The sequence below is a fragment of the Hemiscyllium ocellatum genome, chromosome 9, assembly GCF_020745735.1.
Source record: "Hemiscyllium ocellatum isolate sHemOce1 chromosome 9, sHemOce1.pat.X.cur, whole genome shotgun sequence".
NCBI classification, from domain to species: Eukaryota; Metazoa; Chordata; class Chondrichthyes; order Orectolobiformes; family Hemiscylliidae; genus Hemiscyllium; species Hemiscyllium ocellatum.
The window spans coordinates 116,290,827-116,312,831 of NC_083409.1; the positions used below are offsets into that span (position 1 = coordinate 116,290,827).

General features: G+C 44.5%; 1 protein-coding gene across 1 annotated transcript in view; it reads right to left on the bottom strand.

Annotated features, from left to right (window-relative positions):
- Nucleotides 1-22,005, bottom strand: part of henmt1 (HEN methyltransferase 1) — a 94,691-nt gene that overhangs the window by 56,842 nt on the left and 15,844 nt on the right. The window contains exon 3 of the mRNA XM_060830034.1: nucleotides 11,341-11,459. Within this exon, the coding sequence (XP_060686017.1) occupies nucleotides 11,341-11,459 (119 nt within the window). The remainder of the gene's footprint in view (nucleotides 1-11,340; nucleotides 11,460-22,005) is intronic.

Sequence of the window (22,005 nt, forward strand, 5' to 3'; positions counted from 1 at the left end):
ACACATCCTGTCCCTCAGGGTTCCCTCCAACAGTTTGCCCACCAATGACGTCAGGCTCACTGGTCTATAGTTCCCTTACCACCCTTCTTAAATAGTGGTACTACGTTAGCCAACCTCCAGTCTTCCGGCACCTCACCTGTGACTATCAATGATACAAATATCTCAGCAAGAGGCCCAGCAATCACTTCTCTAGCTTCCCACAGAGTTCTAGGTACACCTGATCAGGCCCTTGGGATTTATCCACTTTTATGCGTTTCATGACATCCAGCACTTCCTCCTCTGTAATATGGACATTTTGGAGAATGTTACCATCTATTTCCCTACAGTCTATATCTTCCACATCCTTTTCCACAGTAAATATTAATGCAAAATACTCGTTTAGTATCTCCCCCATTTTATGTGGCTCCACACACAGACCACCTTGCTGATTTTTGAGGGGTAAAAAGTGAGGTCTGCAGATGCTGGAGATCAGAGCTGAAAATGTGTTGCTGGTTAAAGCGCAGCAGGTCAGGCAGCATCCAAGGACCAGGAAATTTGACGTTTCGGGCATAAGCCCTTCATCAGGGCTTATTTTTGAGGGGTCCTATTCCCCCCTAATTACCCTTTTGTCCTTAATATATTTGTAAAAACTCTTTGGATTCTCCTTAATTCTATTTGCCAAAGCTATCTCATGACCCATTTTTGCCCTCCTGATTTCCCTCTTAAATATACTCCTACTTCCCTTATACTTTTCTAAGGATTCACTCGATCTATCCTGTCTACACCTGACATATGCTTCCTTCTTTTTATTAACCAAACCCTCAATTTCTTTAGTCATCCAGCATTCCCTATACCTCCCAGCCTTCCTTTTCATCCTGACAGGATTATACTTTCTCTGGATTCTCGTTGTCTCATTTCTGAAAGCTTCCCATTTTCCAGCCCTCCCTTTACCTGCGTACATCTGCCCCCAGTCAGCTTTCAAAAGTTCTTGCCTAATACTGTCAAAATTGGCCTTTCTCCGATTTAAAACTTCAACTTTTAGATCTGGTCTATCATTTTCCATCATTGTTTTAAATCTGATAGAATTATGGTGGTTGGCCTGAAAGTGCTCCCCCACTGACACCTCAGTCACCTGCCCTGCCTTATTTCCCAAGAGTAAATCAAGTTTTGCACCTTCTGTAGTAGGTACATCCACATACTGAATCAAAAAATTGTCTTGTACACACTTAACAAATTCCTCTCCACCTAAACCCTTAACACCATGGCAGTCCCAGTCTATGTTTGGAAAGTTAAAATCCCCTCCCATAACCACCCTATTATTCTTACAGATAGCTGAGATCTCCTTACAAGTTTGTTTCTCAATTTCCCTCTGACTATTAGGGGGTCTATAATACACTCCCAATAAGGTTATCATTCCTTTCTTATTTGTCAGTTCCACCCAAATAACTTCCCCGGCTACATTTTCAGAAATATCCTCCCTCAGCACAGCAGTAACGCTATCCCTTATTAAAAATGCCACTCCCCCCTCCTCTCTTGCTTCCCTTTCTACCCTTCCTGTAGCATTTGTATCTTGGAACATTAAGCTGCCAGTCCTGCCCATACCTGAGTCATGTTTCGGTAATTGCTATGATATCCCAGTCCCATGTTCCTAACCATGCCCTGAGTTCATCTGCCTTTCCTGTTCGGTCCCTTACATTGAAATAAATGCAGTTTAATTTATTAGTCCTACCTTGCCCTTGCCTGCCCTGACTGTTTGACTCGCTTCTGTTCTCAACTGTACCAGTCTTAAATTGATCTCTTTCCTCGCTATTTCCCTGGGTCCCACCCTCCCCCCACCTTACTAGTTTAAATCCTCCCGAGCAGCTCTAACAAATTTCCCTGCCAGTATATTAGTCACTTTCCAATTTAGGTGCAATTTCTCCTTCTTGTACAGGTCACTGCTACCCAAAAAGAGATTTCAATGATCGAAAAATGTGAATCCTCCCCCCATACACCAGCTCCTTAGCCATGCATTCATCTGCTCTATCCTCTTATTCCTGCCCTCATTAGCTTGTAGCACCGGGAGTAATCCAGATATTATTACTCTCGAGGACCTTCTTTTTAAATTTCTGCCTAACTCTCTGTAATCTCCCTTCAGAATCTCAACCTTTTCCCTTCCTATGTCGTTGGTTCCAATGTGGACAAAAATCTCTTGCTGGCCCCTCTCCCCCGTGAGAACATTCTGCACCCTCTCCGAGATATCTTGATCCTGGCACCAGGAAAGCAATACACCTTTTTGCTTTTTCGCTGCTGGCCACAGGAACGTCTGTCTGTACCTCGAACTAGAAAATCCCCTAACACAATTGATCTCCTGGAACCCGATGTACCCCGCATTGCATTTGAGCCAGTCTCAATACCAGAAACTTGGCTGTTCGTGCTACGTTCGAAAATCCATCAACTCCTACATTTTCCAAAACAGCATACCTGTTTGAAATGGGTGTAACTAGCTGCCTACGTCTCTTACCTTTCCTGGAGTTACCCATCTATGCGACTGTATCTGAGACTTTCGCCCCTTTCTATAACTGTCATCCATCACATACCTTTGCTGTTGGAAATTCCTTACTGCTTCTAACAGTCTCTCCAACCGATCCATTCGATCTGATAAGATTTGCAGCCAGCAGCATTTATGGCAGATATAATCTGCAATAACCCTTAAACTCCCACATCTGACAAGAAGTACATATCACTCTAATAAAAGCCATTTTTTGCTCCTTCACAAACTACAGACCCAGAAAATAACAACGTCTTATTCTTCTACAAACACTGTCCCAGTTTAAATTAATAGTTATGGCTTATATTTTAAGTTTCATCAAGAGACATATCTCCAAAAACATGTAATCAAGGAAGAACCTACTCTACTCACCGCTGCAGATTCTCTGTAAGCCACACTTAAAACAACGATTAACTTATCTGATTCTGTGCTGTGAACTTTGCCCAACAGTTCCTCCAAGATTAGTTGTGAATTTCACTGTTTGATCATTTTCCCAGATGCACTCCCATGTCCAGTGATACACGAATTCAAACATCAAAGGCAGTAACTGTGCAGGTTCTCTCTCTCTTTCCTGCAATGGCCTCACTATATGCTTCCTTTCTCTGTTCTTTTCAAAACTGCTGTTGTTTTGACTTTTTTTTTCCAAATTTCCAAGACAATGCAACAGCATACGAAACAGTAATTGCTGCTCCTGCAATTCGAGGAAATCACCTCCAGCACCTAAAATACCTCAAAAAAGGAGCAGCTGTTACAGCCAAAAATTTTTCCCACCCTCCAAACCCTGGAACCTGCAACATCCATTCCTCATCCTGCTCTATCCATGACTCCGAAATGGCCACAACATCAAAGTCCCAGGTACCTATCCATGCTGCAAACTCACCTACCTAAAATACTTCTGACACACTTCAAACCTGCTTGCTGTCTGCCAGCACATTCCTGTGACCCTGAAATCCTGTCCCTGTACTTCCTACTCTCACCCTCCTGTGCACTGCAACTGCACCTCAGGTTTCCACCCCCCTACTAAGCTAGTTTAAACCCACCCGAAGAGCACCAGCAAATTTCCCACCCAGGATGTTGGTACCCCTCTGGTTCAAGTGAAGACCGTCCTGGAATATCTGGAATTAAGAGTCTAATGATGACCATGATTCCATTGTTAATTGTCAGGAAAAATCCATCTGATTCACTAATGTCCTTTAGAACATAGGACAGTACAGCACAGTACAGGTCCTTCTACCCACAATGTTGTGCCAAGCATTTACCTTAATCTAAGATCAACCTAACCTGCACACACCTCAATCTACACCCATCCATGTGCTTGTCCAGCAGTCGCTCAAATGTTCCTAAAGTCTCTGACATCTCCCTTATACTTTCCTCCAATCACTTAAAATTATGACCGCTCACGACAGCCATTTCGGCCTTGGGGAAAAGTGTCTGGCTACCTACTCCACACAGCTCTATTCCTGATTAAGGGTTTTTGCCCGAAACGTCGATTTTCCTGCTCCTCGGATGCTGCCTGACCTGCTGTGCTTTTCCAGCACCACTCTAATCTAGATTCCGGCTTCCAGTATCTGCAGTCCTTGTTTTTACCTACCTACTCCACATACGCCTATCAACAACTGTACACATCCATCAAGTCACCTCTCTTCCTTCTTCTTTCCAGTGTGAAAAGCCCTAACTCACTCAACCTCTCTTCATAAGAGAAGTTCTCCAATTCAGGCAGCATCCTGGTAAACGTCTTCTGCAACCCCTCTAAACATAGAATAATACAGCGCAGAACAGGTCCTTCGGCCCTTGATGTTGCGCCGACCTGTGGACTATTCTTAGCTCATCCCCCTACACTATCCCAAAATCATGCATGAGCTTATCCAAGGATTGTTTAAATCTCCGTAATGTGGCTGAGTTGACTACCTTAGCAGATAGGGTATTGCACGCCCTTACCACTCTCTGCATAAAAAAACTTGCCTCTGACATCAGTCTTAAATCTGTCGCCCCTCAATTTGTGGTTATGCCCTCTCGTGCAAGCTGACGTCATCATCCTAGGAAAAAGTCTTTCACTGTCTACCCTATCTAATCCTCTGATCGTCTTGTATGTCTCTATCAAATCCCCCCTTAGCCTTCTTCTTTCCAATGAGAAAAGACCCAAGTCTCTCAGCCTTTCCTCATAAGACCTTCCCTCCAGACCAGGCAACATCCTGGTAAATCTCCTCTGCACCTTTTCCAATGTTTCCACATCTTTTTTGTAATGGGGCGACCAGAACTGTACACAATATTCCAAGTGTGGCCGCACGAGCATCTACATCCTTCCTATGAGGCAACCAGAACTGGGCACAGTATTCCAAGTGTAAGTCTAACCAGTATCTATAGAGCTGCAGCAAAACCTCGCAGATTTTAAACTCAATTCCCCTGTTAATGAAAGCCAAAACATTATTACCTTCTTAATAATCCTATCAACTTCGGTGGCAACTTTGAGGGATCTATGTATATGGACCCCAAGATCCCGCTGCTCCTCCACACTGCCAAGAATCCTGTCTTTATCCTTGTATTCAGCATTCAAATTTGACCTTCCAAAATGAATCACTTCACATTTATCCAGGTTGAACTCCATCTGCCACTTTTGCTCTGCACCCTGTCAATGTGTTGTTGCCTGCAACAGCCCTCAACACTATCTACAACACCACCGACCTTGGTGTCAATGGCAAACCTACTAACCACCCTTTCATTCTTGATCCAAATCATTTATAAAAACTCCAAAGAGCAGAGGTCCAAGAATAGATCCCTGCGGGACACTACTGATCACCAACCTCCAGGCGGAATACTTTCCATCCACTACCACTTACTGTCTTCTTTTGGCCAGCAAATTCTGTATCCAGACAGCCAAATTTCTCTGTATCCCATACCTCTTAACTTTCTGAATGAGGCTATTATGGGGTACCTTATCAAATGGCTTGGAAAGGGTGGACACTAGGAAATTGTTTCCGTTAGGCGAGGAGACTAGGACCCGTAGACACAGCCTTAGAATTAGAGGGGGTCAATTCAGAACAGAAATGCGGAGACCTTTCTTCAGCCAGAGAGTGGTGGGCCTGTGGAATTCATTGCCACGGAGTGCAGTGGAGGCCGGGACGCTAAATGTCTTCAAGGCCGAGATTGATAGATTCTTGTTGTCTCGAGGAATTAAGGGCTACGGGGAGAACACTGGTAAGTGGAGTTGAAATGCCCATCAGCCATGATTGAATGGCGGAGTGGACTCAATGGGCCAAATGGCCTTACTTCCACTCCTATGTCTTATGGTCTTAAATGCCTTACAAAAATCCACATTTACCACATGCACCGTTCAACCTTTGTCAACTTGTCTCGTCGCATCCTCAAAGAACTCAATAAGGCTTGTGAGGCATGACCTGCCCCTCCCAAAGCCATGCTAACTATTTTTTCCAAATACTTATAAATCCTCTCTCTCAGAATCCTTTCCAGTACCTGGCTTACCACAGATGTAAGACTGACTGGTCTGTAATTCCCAGGGATTTTCCAATTCCCTTTCTTGAACAGAGGAACAACATTCGCCTCCCTCCAATCAGCTAGTACTACTCCTGTGGACAGTAAGGATGCAAAGATCATCACCAGAGGTGCAGCAATCTCATTTCTCACTTCCCGTAATAACTTTGGATATATCTGGTCTGGCCCTTAATATCAATCTGTTCAAGTGTATTAACCTGGTCTCTCACTATCAACAAGGTCCATCTCTCTCGTGAACACTTAAACAAAAAACTCATTTAGGGCCTCCCGTACTCTTCAGACTACAGGCACAAGTTCCCTACACTGTCCTTGATCATCCCTACCCTCTTTCTGATCATTCTCTCATTAAACATGATGTGTAGAACGAATTTTGGTTTTCCCTAATTCTTCCCAAGGTTTTGTTGCGCCCCCTCCTAGCTCTCCTCAGTTCATTTTTGAGTTCTTTCCTAATTATCCTGTATTACTGTAAAGCTGTGCCAGATTCTTGCTTTCTCAAACTTAAGTAAGCTTCCTTCTTCCTTTTGACGAGAAGCTCCTCTGCTCTTGTCGTCCAAAGCTCCTTCACCTTACCATTCCTTGCCTGTCTCAGTGGGACAAAGGTATCCAACACTCGCAACAAGTGCTCCTTAAACAGCCTCCACATTTCTGTTGTGCACTTCCCGCAGAACAACTATTCCCAATTTATACTCCACAGCTCCTGTCTAATAGCAGTACAATTTCCCCTCCCCCAAACTGTCTGTTCCTAACCCTTTCATGGCTATGGTAAAGGTGAGGCAGTTGTGGTCACTGTCACTGAAATGCTCTCCCTCAGAGAGATCTGACACCTGGCCTGGTTCGTTGTCTAGCACCAGATCCAATATGGCTTCCCCCATGGTCAGCTTATCTACATATTGAGACAGGAATCCCTCCTGGACATACCTGACAAAATCAACTCCATCCAGACCATTTGCACTAAGATGATTCTAATCAATATTGGGGAAGTTAAAGTAATTCATTACAACAATTGTTACATCTGCAGCTTTCTAACATCTACCGTCCAATCTGTTCTTCCATCTCTCTATTGAGGGATCTGTAGAAAACATCCAATAAAGTGACTGCATCTTTCCTGTTACTGACACCCACTCATAATGACTCAGTAGATAAACCCTCAACAACCTTCTTTTCTGCAGCTGTGATGCACTCTCTCATTAACAATGCTACTCCCCTCCACTTTTTAAAAGACAGCTGCAGCCATTCCTGCCCCTGTGAAATCCATGTCTCTGTTATGGCCACAACATCATAGTTACATGTACTGATCCACGCTCCAAGTTCATCACTTTTATTCCTGACACTCCTTGCATTGAGTCAAGAATAGGGGTGCTGGAAAAGCACAGTTGGTCAGGCAGTATCCGAGGAGAAGGAAACTTGACTTTTCGGACAAAAGCCCTCCATCAGGAATGAGACTGGGAGCCTCCAGGGTGGAGAGATAAATAGGAGGGAGGTGGAGCTGAAGGAAGGTAGCTGAGAGTGCAATAGATGGATGGAGGTTGGGGTGAAGGTGATAGGACAAGAGGAGAGTGGAGCAGATAGGTGGGAAGGAAGATTGACAGATGGGACAGGTCATGAGAATTGTGCTGAGCTGGAAGTTGTAACTAGGGTAAGTTGGGGGGGAGGGGAAATGAGGAAACTGGCGAAGTCCGTATTCTTGCAATGAAACAGACAGACTTTAATCCATCTGTTTGTCCTATAAACTGTGTATCCTTCTTGACAAACTCTCTCCAGTTTATTTCTGCCCATTTAACAACTACTGGTCTCCTCTAACTTGGGGCTCTTGTACCCATCCCCCTGCCAAACTAGTTTAAACTCTCCTGAAATGCTCTAGCAAATCTCCTGCCCAGGACATTGCTGTCTCTCCAGTTTAAGTGCAACCTGTCCTTCATGTGCAGGTCCCACCTTCCCAGAAGGTACTCCAATGATCTATGTACCTGAAGTCCTCCCTCCTGCACCAGCCTTGCAGGCAAGTGTTTAGCTGCACTCGCTCCCAGTTTCTTGGCTCACTAGCACATGACACCAGTAGTAATCCTGAGATTACTAATCTGCTCGTCCTGCTTTTTAGCTTCCAACCTAACACCCTGAAATCACTTTTTAGAGCCTTATCCCTTTTCCTGGCTATGACATTGTTGCCAATGTGCACCACGACATCTGGCTGCTCACCCTCCCCTCGAAGGGAGGAAACAGCCGTCCTTACCTGGTTTGGCCTATGTGACTCCAGACCCACAGCAATGTGGTTCACTCTCAACAATTAGGAATGCGCAATAAATGCTGGCCTAGACAACCATCCCCTCACCCCATGAATAAATTTTCAAAATTATGATGTTATTGCTACTTTGGAGACATGGTTAAAAGAGAGAAAGGATCAGCAACTTCACATTCCAGGATATCACTGTTTTAGATGGGACAGAAAGGGAAACAATAGGGGTGGAGGAGTTGCATTGCTGATTAGGGATCATATGTTGTGGGAGGACATATCAGAGGGATCTTACAGTGAGACAATATGGGTGGAGCTCAGAAATAGAAAGGTGGAATCACAACATTGGGAGTTTTCTATAGACCTCCCAAAAGCCCATGGGACAGGGAAGCAGATATGTAGTCAGATTCTGGAAAGATATGGAAAACGCAGTAGGTCAAACAGGTTTGGACATACCTTGTGGGTAACTTCAACTTTCCTTTAATGTCTGGGGCTCCATTAGAGCCAGAGGCTTGGATACAGAGCAATTTACTAAATGTGCTAGGTCGAGGCAGCTGCAAACGGATGAAGTCCTTGAAGAGCAGAGAAAAGTTAGGACGGAACTTAAACGTGGAATTAGGAAGGCTAAAAGTGGCCATAATATTTAACAAACAGGGTCAAGGAGAATCCCAAGGCTTTTTATATTAGAATAAAGAGGGTAGCAAAGGAAAGAACAGGCACCCTCAAGGACAAAGAAGGGAAATTGTGCATGGAGCCACAGGAAGTGGGAGAGATCCTTAATGAGGACTTTAAATCAGTATTCACCAAGGAGAAGGACATGACTGATGTTGAAGTCAGGGGGGGTGTGCGCGAATACTCTAGAGAATGTCAATACATTGAAGATGGTGTTGTTGGCTATCCTAAATTGCATCAAGGTAGACACGTCCCTTGGGCCAGATGGGATCTATCCCAGGTTACTGAATAAATAGCTGGGGCATTAGCAGATATCTTCACATTCTCTTTGACCACAGGTAAGGTTGCATAGAACTGGAGAATAGCCAATGTCATTTCCTTGCTTAAGAAAGGAAGCATGGATAACCCAGGAAATTATAGACCAGTAAGCCTGACGTTTGTGGTGGGAAAACTCTTGGAGAAGATACTGAGGGACAAAATATATGCACATTTGGAAAAACATTGACCAGGTAGTGACAGGTAACATAGTTTTGTATGGGGAAGGTCATGTCTCACCAACCTGATTAAATTTTTTGAAGAGGCGACTAAGATAATTGATGAGAGAAGTCTGTGGATACAGTTTACATGAACTTTAGTAAAGTATTTGATAAAATCCCACATGGCAGATTAGCACAAAAACTAAAATCACATAGGATTCAGGGAGGGCTGGCTAGATGGATACAAAACTGGCTTGGTCATAGAATATCGACGGTACTGGTGGAAGGGTGCTTTTTTTTTCAGAATGGAGACTGGTAACAAGTGGTGTTCCACAGGAGTCAGTCTTAGGTCCTCTATTGTTTGTAGTGTATTGAATGATCTAGAGGAAAATGCCAGTGATATAATTAGTAAATTTGCAGATCACACAAAGATTACAAATACTGTCGATAATTGCAAAAAGATTCAGCAGGATACAGATAGATTGGCAACTTGGGCAGAAAAATGGCAGATGGAATTTAATCCAGCCAGATGCGAAGTGCTGCATTTTGGAGGATCAAATTTAGATGTGCATTATACTGTAAATGGCAGAACCCCTTGGAATATTAACAGAGAAATCAGGGTATGCAGGCCCATAGTTCCATAAAACTGGCAACACAGGTGGTCAAAGTGATTAAGAAGGCATATGGCTTACTTGCCTTCATCGGCTGGAGCACAGGGTACAACAGTTGAAAAACCATGTTGCAGCTACATAAAACACTTGTTTAGCCGCATTGGAAGTACTATGTGCAGTTTTGGTCACCACACTACCAGCAGTATGTGACAGCTTTGGAAAATGTGCAGAGAAGGTTCAACAGGATGTTGTCTGGTTTTGAGGGCACTAGTTATGAGGAAAGGTTAAAAAGACTAGGATTGTTTTCACTAGAAAAATGGAGGCTGAGAGGAGACCTGACAGAGGTGTCCAAAATTATGAGAGGCATAGTCAGAGACTTTTTCCCAGGGTTAAAGTTTCAATTACAAGGTGCAGGTTGAGAGAGAGAAAGTTTAAGGGAGAAATGCAAGGGAAGTTTTTCACACACTGTGTGGTAGGAGCCTGGAATGCACTGCTATAAGAGGTGGTGGAAGCAGGTACATTGGCAAAGTTTAAAGGCACCAGGATGGTTACATGAACAGGGAGAGATTAAGGGATATGGACTGAATAAGGGCAGACCTTTTTTATAAAGTTGGTTAGAGCATGATGATCGGCACAGCTTGGAGGACCAAACAGCCTGTTCCTGTGCTGTACTTCTCTTTTGTTCTTTGTTCCAGCTATGTCCTGTACACGGAAAGCAGGACAAATCCAACCAGGCCAATTACTACCCCATAAACATACTCCTGATCATTGGTAAAGTGATGGAAGGAATCATCAACAGTGCTCGAAAGTAACCTACAATAACCTACTCAGTATTACTCAATTTGGCTTCCATGAGGCCACAATGGAGAGGGTGGCATAATGTAAAACACTAGATAAGCAATCTAGAGGTGCAGGCCAATGTTCTGGGGATATGAGTTTGAAACCTGCCATGGTAGATGGTAAAATTTGATTTCAATTTTAAAAATCTGGAATATTAGCAACTGTTGATTATTGTAAAAGCCCATTTAGTTCACTAATACCCTTTAGGGAAGGAAATCTGTCCATACCTGTTTGACCTACATGTGATTCCAAACCTACAACAACCTTTAACTAACTGCACTCTTAGGCAATTAGACAAGGGTAATAAACACCGATCCAGCCAGTGATGCCCCAACCCATGAATGATTTTTTTTTTCTTTAAAAATTGAGACCTTTGTGTTTAAATAAAGCATGCTGCATTCACCTAACCAGAATTTATAACAAGTTTAGTCAATATGACTTTTGCATTCTACAACGATAATAAGCAATTCCCACATTATGTGGTCCTCTACTTACTTTCCTTGCCTTATATTTCTCTACAAGTTCAAAGACCAGCTGATGTCTCTGCTTGTACAAAGGTGGGTTGAAGGTTATAGTCTCCATCCTTCTGCTTCTATCAGAGTTTGTTGAAAAACCTGTTTAATCACATTAGCCAAACATCCAAATATAAGTCAGATTCAAGATCAGGCAGTCACTACAGCTACTACGTGTCCTTGATAAGTGTGTAACTCACAGGCAGGGAGAAAGTTGTCGAGCATGGGAGCCGTGATTTACTAAGGACATTGAGTCTCTTGTCAAAAGGAAGAAAGCGACTTAGATTAGGATGAGATGTGAAGGCTCAGTTAGGGCATTTAAGAATTACAAGTTAGCCAGCAAAGACCGAAAGAGAGCTAAGAAGAGCCAGGAGGGCACATGAGATGTCATTGGCAGATGGGATCTAGTACATCGGATGGATCAGTTTTTTGTCTAATGAGTACAGCAAGGTTTCCTGACAAGAGGGGAGACCACATTGGATCTGGTGCTTGGTAATGAACTAGGCCAGTGTTTGATTCAGTGGTAGGTGAGCTCTTTGGAGAGAGTAACCATAATTCAGTTACATTTATGCAAGGTTTGTGAAAGTTTGTAGCTCAGGTAGAGGTTTAGGGTGTAGGTTTGCTCACTGAGCTGTAGGTTTGATATCCAGATGTTTCATTACCTGTCGAGGTAACCTCATCAGTGGTGACCTCCAAGTGAAGCGAAGCTGTTGTCTCCTGCTTTCTATTTATATCTTTCTCCTGGATGAGGTTCCTGGGGTTTGTGGTGATAACATTTCCTGTTTGTTTTCTGAGGGGTTGATAGATGGCATCTAGATCTATGCGTTTGTTTATGGCATTGTGGTTGAAGTGCTAGGTCTCTAGGAATTCTCTGGCATGTCCCAGGATAGATGTGTTGTCCCAGTCGAAATGGAGACTTTTTTCATCAGTGTGTAGGGCTACAAGGGAGAGAGGGTCATGTCTTTTTGTGGCTAGCTGGTGTTCATGTATCCTGGTGCTAACTTTCTTCCTGTTTGTCCTACGTAGTGTTTGTGGCAGTCCTTGTATGGGATTTTGTAAATGAGTTGGTTTTGTCCATGGGTTGTATTGGGTCTTTTGTCATCACAAAACGAAACAAGATAAAAGAGACATTTAACATCATCAACGACACCCTCACAGACATAAGGTTCACCAAGGAGGAAGAAACCAACAACAAACTCGCATTCCTGGACGTCACAGTCGAAAGAAAGGACAACGGAGAACTACAAACCTGCATATACAGAAAACCAACAAACACTGACCAAATACTTAACTACACCAGCAACCATCCCAACACACACAAACAAATCTGTATCAGAACTCTATTCCAACGAGCCACCACACACTGCAGCACAAACTTCAGAAAACAGAGGAAAACCACCTATACAACATATTCAAGAAGAAAGGACACTCAAATAATAGTACGCAGATTCCTCAAGAATCACAACAAGCAGACCAAGCACAGCCAGAAACCCTAACCACCTTACTATACATCAAAGAAGTTTCAGAAATGACAGCCAGACTACTAAGACCCCTCGGAATTCTAGTAGCACACAAACCCACCAACATTCTCAAACAAAAACAAACAAACTTAAAAGACCCAGTACAACCCATGGACAAAACCAACGTCATCTACAAAATTCCATGCAAGGACGGCCACAAACACTACGTAGGACAAACAGGAAGAAAGTTAGCCACCAGGATACACGAACACCAGCTAGCCACAAAAAGACACGACTTTCTCTCCTTCGTAGCCCTACACACGGATGAAAAAAAACCCACCATTTCGACTGGGACAACACATCTATCCTGGGACAGGCTAAGCAAAGACATGCCAGAGAATTCCTAGAAGCCTGGCACTCCAACCACAACGCCATAAACAAACACATAGATCTAGATGCCATCTATCAACCCCTCAGAAAGCGAACAGGAAATGACATCACCACAAACCCCAGGAACCCCATCCAGAAGAAAGATATAAATAGAAAGCAGGAGACAACAGCTTCGCTTCACTTGGAGGTTGCCACTGATGATGTTACCTAGCCAGGTAATGAAAAGACTGGATATCAGACCTACAGCTCAGCGAGCAAACCTACACCCTAAACCCCTCAGTTACATTTAGTTTAGCGATGGAAAGGGAAAGGTACATGCCACAGGTCAAGAGTTATCAATGGGGCAAGGGCAATTATAATGTGTTTAGGCAAGAATTAGAATGCATAGAATGGGGTAGCAAAATGCAGGGGATGCAGACAATGGAAAAGTGGAGCTGGTTTAAGGAACAGATATTGTGTGTCCTTGATAGGTATGTCCCTGTCAGGCAGGGAGGAAGTGATAAGGTACGGGAACCATGGTTCACTACAGAAATTGCATCTCTTGTTAAGCAGAGAAGGATGCTTATGTGTTGATGATGCAAGATAGTTCAGACGAGGCGATGGAGAGTTACAGATCAGCTAGGAAGGATTTAAAGAGAGAGCTAAGAGCAAAGAGAGTTCACGAGCAGTCTTTAGCAAATAGAATAAAGGAGAACCCTAAATCTTTCTATAGATGTATGAGGAATAAAAGGATGACTAGGGTAGGAATAGGGCCAGTCAAAGACAGAAGTGGGAAGTTGAGTGTGGACTCTGTGGAGATCAGACAGCTACCAAATGAACATTTCTCACTCAGGAAAATGAGAATGTCGTAGGTAAAGATATTAGACTAGAAAGGATCGGGGTTAGTTATGAACAGGTGTTATTAATTCTAGAAGGATGAAAGTAGAGAAGTCCACTGGGCCGGATGGGATTTATCCGAGGATTCAATGGGAAGCTAGGGAGGAGATAGCAGAGCCTTTGGCTTTGATATTTGAGTCATCATTATTTACTGGTTTAGTACCAGAGGACTGGAGGATTGCAAATGTTGTTCCCTTGTTCAAGAAGGGCAGTAGAGATGACTCAGGTAATTATCAACCAGTGAGCCTTACTTCTGTTGTAGGAAAGGTTTTGGAAAGGATTGTAAGAGATAAGATTTATAGCCATCTAGCAAGCAACAATTTGATTTCAGATAGTCAACATAGTTTCATTATGGGCATGTTGTGTCTCACAAACTTCATTGAGTTTTTTTGAGAAGGTGACCAAGCATGTAGATGAGGGTAGGGTAGTTGACATGGTATACGTGGACTTCGGTAAAGCCTTTGATAAGGTTCCACATGGTAGGCTGTTGGAGAAAATGCAGAGGCATGGACTGAGGATGATTTAGCAGTTTGGATTAGAAACTGGCTTTCTGAAAGAAGGCAGGAAGTGAGTGTTGTTGGAAAATATTCAGCCTGAAGTCCGGTTACTAGTGGTGTGCCACAAGGATCTGTTTTGGGAGCACTGCTGTTTGTCATTTTTATAAGTGACTTAGACGCAGGCAAAAGTGGATAGATTAGTAAATTTGCTGACGTCAATAAAGTCAGTGGAATAGTGGACAGTTTGGAAGAATGTTACAGGTTGCAGGGGGACTTGGATAAACTGCAGAATTGAGCTGAGAGGTGGGCAAATGGAGTTCAATGCGGCTAAATGTGAGGTGATGCACTTTGGGAAGAATAAATGGAAGGCAGAATACAGGGTAAATGGAAAGATTCTTGGTAATGTGAATGTGCAGAGGGATCTTGGAGTCGGTGTACGTAGATCCCTGAAAGTTGCCACTCAGGTTGATAGTGCTGTTAAGAAGGCATACTTTGTTCCCAAAGAAATCCCCCATCGCAACTTCTACCACCTGTTCTGGCTCGTTCAGCTACTACGAGCAGCTACTACGTGTCCTCGATAATTATGTACCGGTCAGGCATGGTGTAAAGGGCCTTGTGAGGCAGCCGTGGTTTAGTAAGGAATTGGAATCCCTTGTGAAAGGGAAGAAGGCGGCATATGTAAAGATGAGGCGTGAAGGTTCAGTTGGGGCGATTGAGAGTTATAAGGTAGCCAGGAAGGATCTAAAGAGAGAGCTAAGAGAAGCGAGAAGGGGACATGAAAAGTCTTTAGCTGGTAGGATTAGGGAAAACCCAAAGGCTTTCTATAGGTATGTCAGAAATAAAAGGATGACTAGGGTAGGTATCGGTCCAGTCAAGGATAGTAGTGGGAAGTTGTGTGTGGAGGCGGAGGAGATTGGAGAGACACTAAATCAATACTTTTCATCAGTATTCACTCAGGAACAGGACACTGTTGCTGATGTGAATATGGAGTCACAAATGATTAGAATGGATGGCCTGGAAATATGCAGGGAAGTGGTTCTGGGAATATTGGAGAGGATGAAAATAGATAAGTCTCCTGGGCCTGATGGCATTTACCCTAGGATCCTATGGGAAGCTAGGGAGGAGATAGCAGAGCCATTGGCCTGGATTTTTATGTCGTCATTGTCAACGGGAATAGTACCAGAGGACTGGAGGATAGCGAATGTGGTCCCCTTGTTCAAGAAAGGGAGTAGGGATAGCCCTAGTAACTATAGGCCAGTGAGTCTGACTTCGGTGGTGGGCAAAGTCTTAGAGAGAATGGTAAGGGATAAGATTTATGAACATCTGGATAGGAATAACGTGATCAAGGATAGCCAGCATGGTTTTGTGAAGGGCAGGTCGTGCCTCACAAACCTTTTTGAGTTCTTTGAGAAGGTGACCAAGGAAGTGGACGAGGGTAAAGCAGTAGATGTTGTGTATATGGATTTTAGTAAGGCGTTCGATAAGGTTCCCCATGGTAGGCTAATGCTAAAACTACGGATGTATGGCATTGAGGATACATTAGAGGTTTGGATTAGAAATTGGCTGGCTGGAAGGAGACAGAGGGTAGTAGTTGATGGACTATGTTCATCTTGGAGTGCAGTTACTAGCGGTGTACCACAAGGATCTGTTTTGGGACCATTGCTTTTTGTTATCTTTATAAATGATCTAGAGGAAGGGCTTGAAAGCTGGGTAAGCAAGTTTGCGGATGACACAAAAGTCGATGGAGTTGTGGATAGTGAGGAAGGAAGTGGTAGGTTACAGCGGGATATAGATAAGTTGCAGAGCTGGGCAGAAAGGTGGCAAGTGGAATTCAATGTAGCTAAGTGTGAAGTCATTCACTTTGGTAGGAGTAACAAGAGGATGGATTACTGGGCTAATGGTAGGCTACTTGGTAGTGTGGATGAGCAGAGGGATCTTGGTGTCCATGTACACAGATCTCTGAAAGTTGCCACCCAGGTAAATAGTGCTGTGAGGAAGGCATATGGTGTACTGGGCTTTATTGGTAGAGGAATTGAGTTCCGGAGTCCTGAGGTCATGTTGCAACTGTATAAGACTCTGGTGCGGCCTCATCTGGAGTATTGTGTGCAGTTTTGGTCGCCATACTATAGGAAGGATGTGGAGGCATTGGAACGAGTGCAGAGGAGGTTTACCAGGATGTTGCCTGGAATGGTAGGAAAATCTTATGAGGAAAGGCTGAGGCACTTGGGACTGTTCTCATTGGAGAAGAGAAGGTTTAGGGGAGATTTGATAGAGGTGTATAAGATGATTAGGGGTTTAGATAGGGTCGACACTGAGAACCTTTTACCGCTAATGGAGTCAGGTGTTACTAGGGGACACAGCTTTAAATTAAGGGGTGGTAGGTATAGGACAGATGTTAGGGGTAGATTCTTTACACAGCGGGTTGAGAGTTCATGGAATGCCCTGCCAGTAGCAGTGGTGAACTCTCCTTCTTTATGGTCATTTAAGCGGGCATTGGATAGGCATTTGGAAGTTATTGGGCTAGTGTAGGTTAGGTAGGATTCGGTCGGCGCAACATCGAGGGCCGAAGGGCCTGTACTGCGCTGTATCTTTCTATGTTCTATGTTCTATGTTCCCCAGTACCAGGTCCAATATGGCTCCTTCCCTTGTCAGCAATACTAACATACTGCTGTAGAAAACTTTCCTGGATGCTTCTTACAAATTCTGTCCCATTTGTTCTTCTACCTCAAAACTCACTGTTGGGAGGCGTGTAATACAGCCCCAACAGTGTAACTGCACCCTTCTTACTTCTCAGCTCTACCCATTGTGCCTCACTGCCCAAGACCTCCACAATGTGCTCCTTTAGCACAGCCATGATATCGTCCTTGACCAGCAATGCAACTCCACCCCCCCCTTTTACTTCCCTCCTTGTCCTGCCTGAAGCATCTATATCCTGGAACATTTAATTGCCAACCATCATGCCCTTCCTTCAACCAAGTCTCTGTGATTGCAATAACACCACACAATAACATGGGCGGCATGGTGGCTCAGTGGTTAGCACTGCTGCCTCACAGCACCAGTGACCCGGGTTCAATTCCCGCCTCGGACAGCTGTCTGTGTGGAGTTTGCACATTCTCCCAGTGTCTGCGTGGGTTTCCTCTGGGTGCTACAGTTTCCTCCCACAGCCCAAATATGTGCAGGTTAGGTGAGTTGTCCGTACTGTCAGGTGCAAGGGTAAATGTATGGGAATAGGTCTGGGTGGGTTGTTCTTCGGAGGGTCGGTGTGGACTTGGTGGGCCGAAGGGCTTGTTTCCGCGTGGAAGGGAATCTAATCACAGGCATCAATCCAAGCCCTAAGTTCATCTGCCTTACATACTATACTCCTTGCATTAAAGCAGATGCATTTCAGGCCACCAGTTTTTTTTGCGCTCATCTGCTCTCTGTCTACTCTTCCCTTTATTAATGCTACCTTCATGATTCTTACAATCTCCAGTCTCCACCTCGCTGCCTACTTGCTATATCTTCTGGTCCCCAGCCCCCTGCCACGCTAGTTTAACAGTAGCAAAACTCCGCCAAGGACATTGGTTCCGCTCTGGTTCAGATGTAGACCATCCACTTTGTAATAGTCCCACCTTCCCCTGAATCGGTTGCAATGTCCAACATATCTGAACCCCTCCCTCCTACACCATTTCTCAAGCCACGTGTTCATCCTGTCTATTTTTTCATTTCTACGCTGGCTAGCACGTGGCACTGGTAGTAATCCCGAGATCACTACCTTTGAGGTCCTCCTCTTGAACTTTTCTCCTAGCTCCCTGAATTCTTCTTTCAGGATCTCATCTCCTTTTCTACTTACATCGTTGGTGCTTATATGCACCAAGACAACTGGCTGTTTACCCTCCCCTTTTAGAATGCTCTGACCTGACATCCCTGACCTGAGCACCTGGGAGGCAACATACCATCCAGGAATCCTGTTTTTGGCCACAGAACTGTATCTACTCTCCTCACAATAGAATCCCCTATAACTATGGCCCTATGAGTCTTTTTCCCACCCTTCTGAACAGCAGTGCCCGCCACGGTGCCATGATCCTGGCAACTGCTGCCCTCCCCTGGTGAGCCATCTCCCCCAACAGTATCCAAAACGGTATACCTGTTTTGGAGAGACCTGACCGCAGGGTTCACCTGCACTGCGTTCCTACTCTTTTTCTGTCTTTTGGTCACCTGTTCACGGTCTCCCTCAGCAATTCTAACCTGCGGTGTGACCAGTTTACTAAACGTGCTATCTACGACCTCCTCAACATCGCGGATGCTCCACAGTGAGTTCATATGAAGCTCCAGAGCCGTCATGCTGTCAAACAAGGGCTGCAGCTGGACACACTCCTTGCAAGTGTAAGAGTCAGGAATGTCAGACACATCAAGCAAGAGGCACATGCTACAGGTCTGAGGTTCCCTGCCAGTAAGCTTAGCTTAGCTTTATATGAACTAACTAAAACCAAACAATGCACTTAAATATATGAAAAAGAAAGATAAAGAGAAAAGTAAAAGATTAGATTAGATTACTTACAGTGTGGGAACAGGCCCTTCTGCCCAACAAGTTCACACTGACCCGCCGAAGCGCAACCCACCCACACCCCTACATTTACCCTTACCTAACACTACAGGCAATTTAGCATGGCCAATTCACCTGACCTGCACATCTTCGGACTGTGGGAGGAAACCGGAGCACCCGGAGGAAACCCGCGCAGACGCGGGGAGAACATGCAAACTCCACACAGTCAGTCGCCTGAGTCAGGAATTGAACCCGGGTCTGAGGCAGCAGTGCTAACCACTGTGCCCCCGTGCCGCCCACCTTACAGTCTTACCATACAGAGTCTTTTTCTTCCAGTTTGGGGGGGAGGGGGGGGGTGGGGGGGGCAGGGCGGGAGGGAGATACTACATGTGTAGTATCTCGGGTTTAGCCATTGCCCAAATATAAATTAAGCTGTAACCTTCCCGGCAGCCCTTACTTCACTCCACCTTCTTCCCTCACCACTCTGTCAAAATTGTACAGGATTATTATAAAAACTGTCTTCATCCTCAAGTCAAGGAGGAGACTTCTCAACTGCCTGGGCAGACCATCTGTGCTGTTTCAGCTTAGTAAATTTCTCTTCCGTAATATAGCCATACTAATAAACTGTTTGTCAATTTCACTTCGAAATGTGCTTTGTGATCTCTAATGTATTGGGCAAATTTCTCCGACACCAAGGATCCAAGAATCTGAATCTGCCCCATGCACCAGCTCTCAGGCCACACATATCTGCCAAATCCTCCTATTCCTACTGTTGCTAACAGATTGCACTGGAACTAGTCCAGAAATTACAACTATGAGGTCCTGCATTTTAACCTTCTGCCTAGCTCCCTATAATCAGTCCTCAGGATCTAATTCCTTTTTTCTTTCGATACGTACAACAAGCTCTGTCTGCTCACCCTCCCCCTTAAGAATATCATGTAACTGCTCAGAAACATCTTCGATCCTGGCACCAGTAAGGCAAAAAAACATCCTGGAGTACGATCGCAGCCACAGAAATGCCTGTCTGTGCCCCTCTGTCCCATACTACTAACATTCGCTTGGCATTTGCCCAACCTGGACTCTCCAGCTGAGCCAGTCAGGAGGGCACAGGCTTAGCTGCAGTTGTTGAACTCCCCTGAGAGGCTAGCCTCCCGCAAGTTTCCAAAACAGTATACCTGTTTGAGAAGGGAATAGCTACAGGAGAATCCTGCACTACCTGCCTACCTTTCCTGACAGTCACCTACCTACCTAACTAAACCTCCGGTACTGTCACACTCGGAGTATTGTGTACGGTTCTGGTCACCGCATTATAAGAAGGATGTGGAAGCTTTGGAAAGGGTGCAGAGGAAATTTACTAGGATGTTGCCTGGTATGGAAGGAATGTCTTACAAGGAAAGGCTGAGGGCCTTCAGGCTGTTCTCGTTACAGAGAAGAAGGTTGAGAGGTGACATAAAAGAGACATACAAGATAATCAGAGGGTTAGACAGGGTGGACAGGGAGAGCCTTTTTCCAAGTATGGGGACGGCAAACACGAGGAGGCACAACTTTAAAGTGAGGGGAGATAGATATAAGACAGATGTCAGAGGTAACTTTGTTAGTCAGAGAGTAGTAAGGATATGGAATGCTTTGCCTGCAACGGTAGGAGATTCGCCCAGTTTAAGTGCATTAAGTTGTCATTGGACAGGCATATGGACGTACATGGAATAGTGTAGGTGGGATGGGCTTCAGATTAGTATGACAGGGCTGCGCAATATCAAGGGCCAAAGGGCCTGTACTGCACTGTAATGTTCTATGTTCTATATGTTCTATGAACCTGTGGTGTGGCCATATCACTGTAACTAATGTTGATCACACTTTCTGCCCCATTTGCTCCTTAGTGTCTTCAACTGGCTCTCCAATCAAACCATGTAGACTGTGAGGATCTGCATCTTGTTACACTTCTTCAGATATAGTTGTCAGGAACACTAACCAGCTCCTTGATCTCCTACATGTGGCAGATGCACACCACTGCCTAACTGGCATCTTTGCCCTTTCACAGTAAGGCCAAGAACAGAATCATATCTTGCCCTTACCTCATTGCTGATCACCTTGTCATTGAAGCAAAGACCACATTTAAACCACCAGCAGCACTTCCATCGTAAAGCTGCCTTCTGAAAAGGGCCACTCCCGTAGAGGTTGCCTCCCTTTTATTCACTCCTGGGCAACTGCTGGTGACTGAGCTGACTCCTCGCAGAATACTCCTTAGTCACTTCTCAGCAGCGTTCTGTTGCAACTCAGTGCTGCTGCCACCACAGTCCCTCAGAACTGGTTCCCAGAGCTACCACAAGCCCTCGGCTTCTTAATCAGGTGGTGATGGCCTAATGCTATTATCGCTAGACTAATAATCTGGAAACCCAGGTAATGTTCTGAGGAATTTAAGTCCAATAATATCTAGAACAAAAAGTCGAATGATGATCAAGAATCCAGTGCCGATTGATGGAAAAAGCCATCTGGCTCACTAATGCCCTGTAGGCAACAAAACTGGTCTGGTCTACATGACTCTGGGCTCCAGCAATGTCTCTAAATTGCCATTTAGGCAATTAGGGATGGGTAACGAATGCTGGCCTAGCCAACGTCACCCACATGAATCAATGAATGATGAATGAAATATGTGATGATGATGCTTCTTTAAAAAGATTATGTTGTCCTTGGCTTTTGTTTTTCCCCCAGGGAGGTCGTAAAAGTCTAAGTTGGATGGATTTTAGGGCCAAGTTGGTTACAGCTAACAGATACTGCTTCAGGCAAAAGGCTTTCAATTTTTTTTTTAAATTGTACAATGAAAGGGAGTGGCCAGTTCTCCCAGCTCAGTTTTATCTCTGGTTTGGTCTGGCTATTCACTGAAAGCAGTCAGGCAGTTTTGA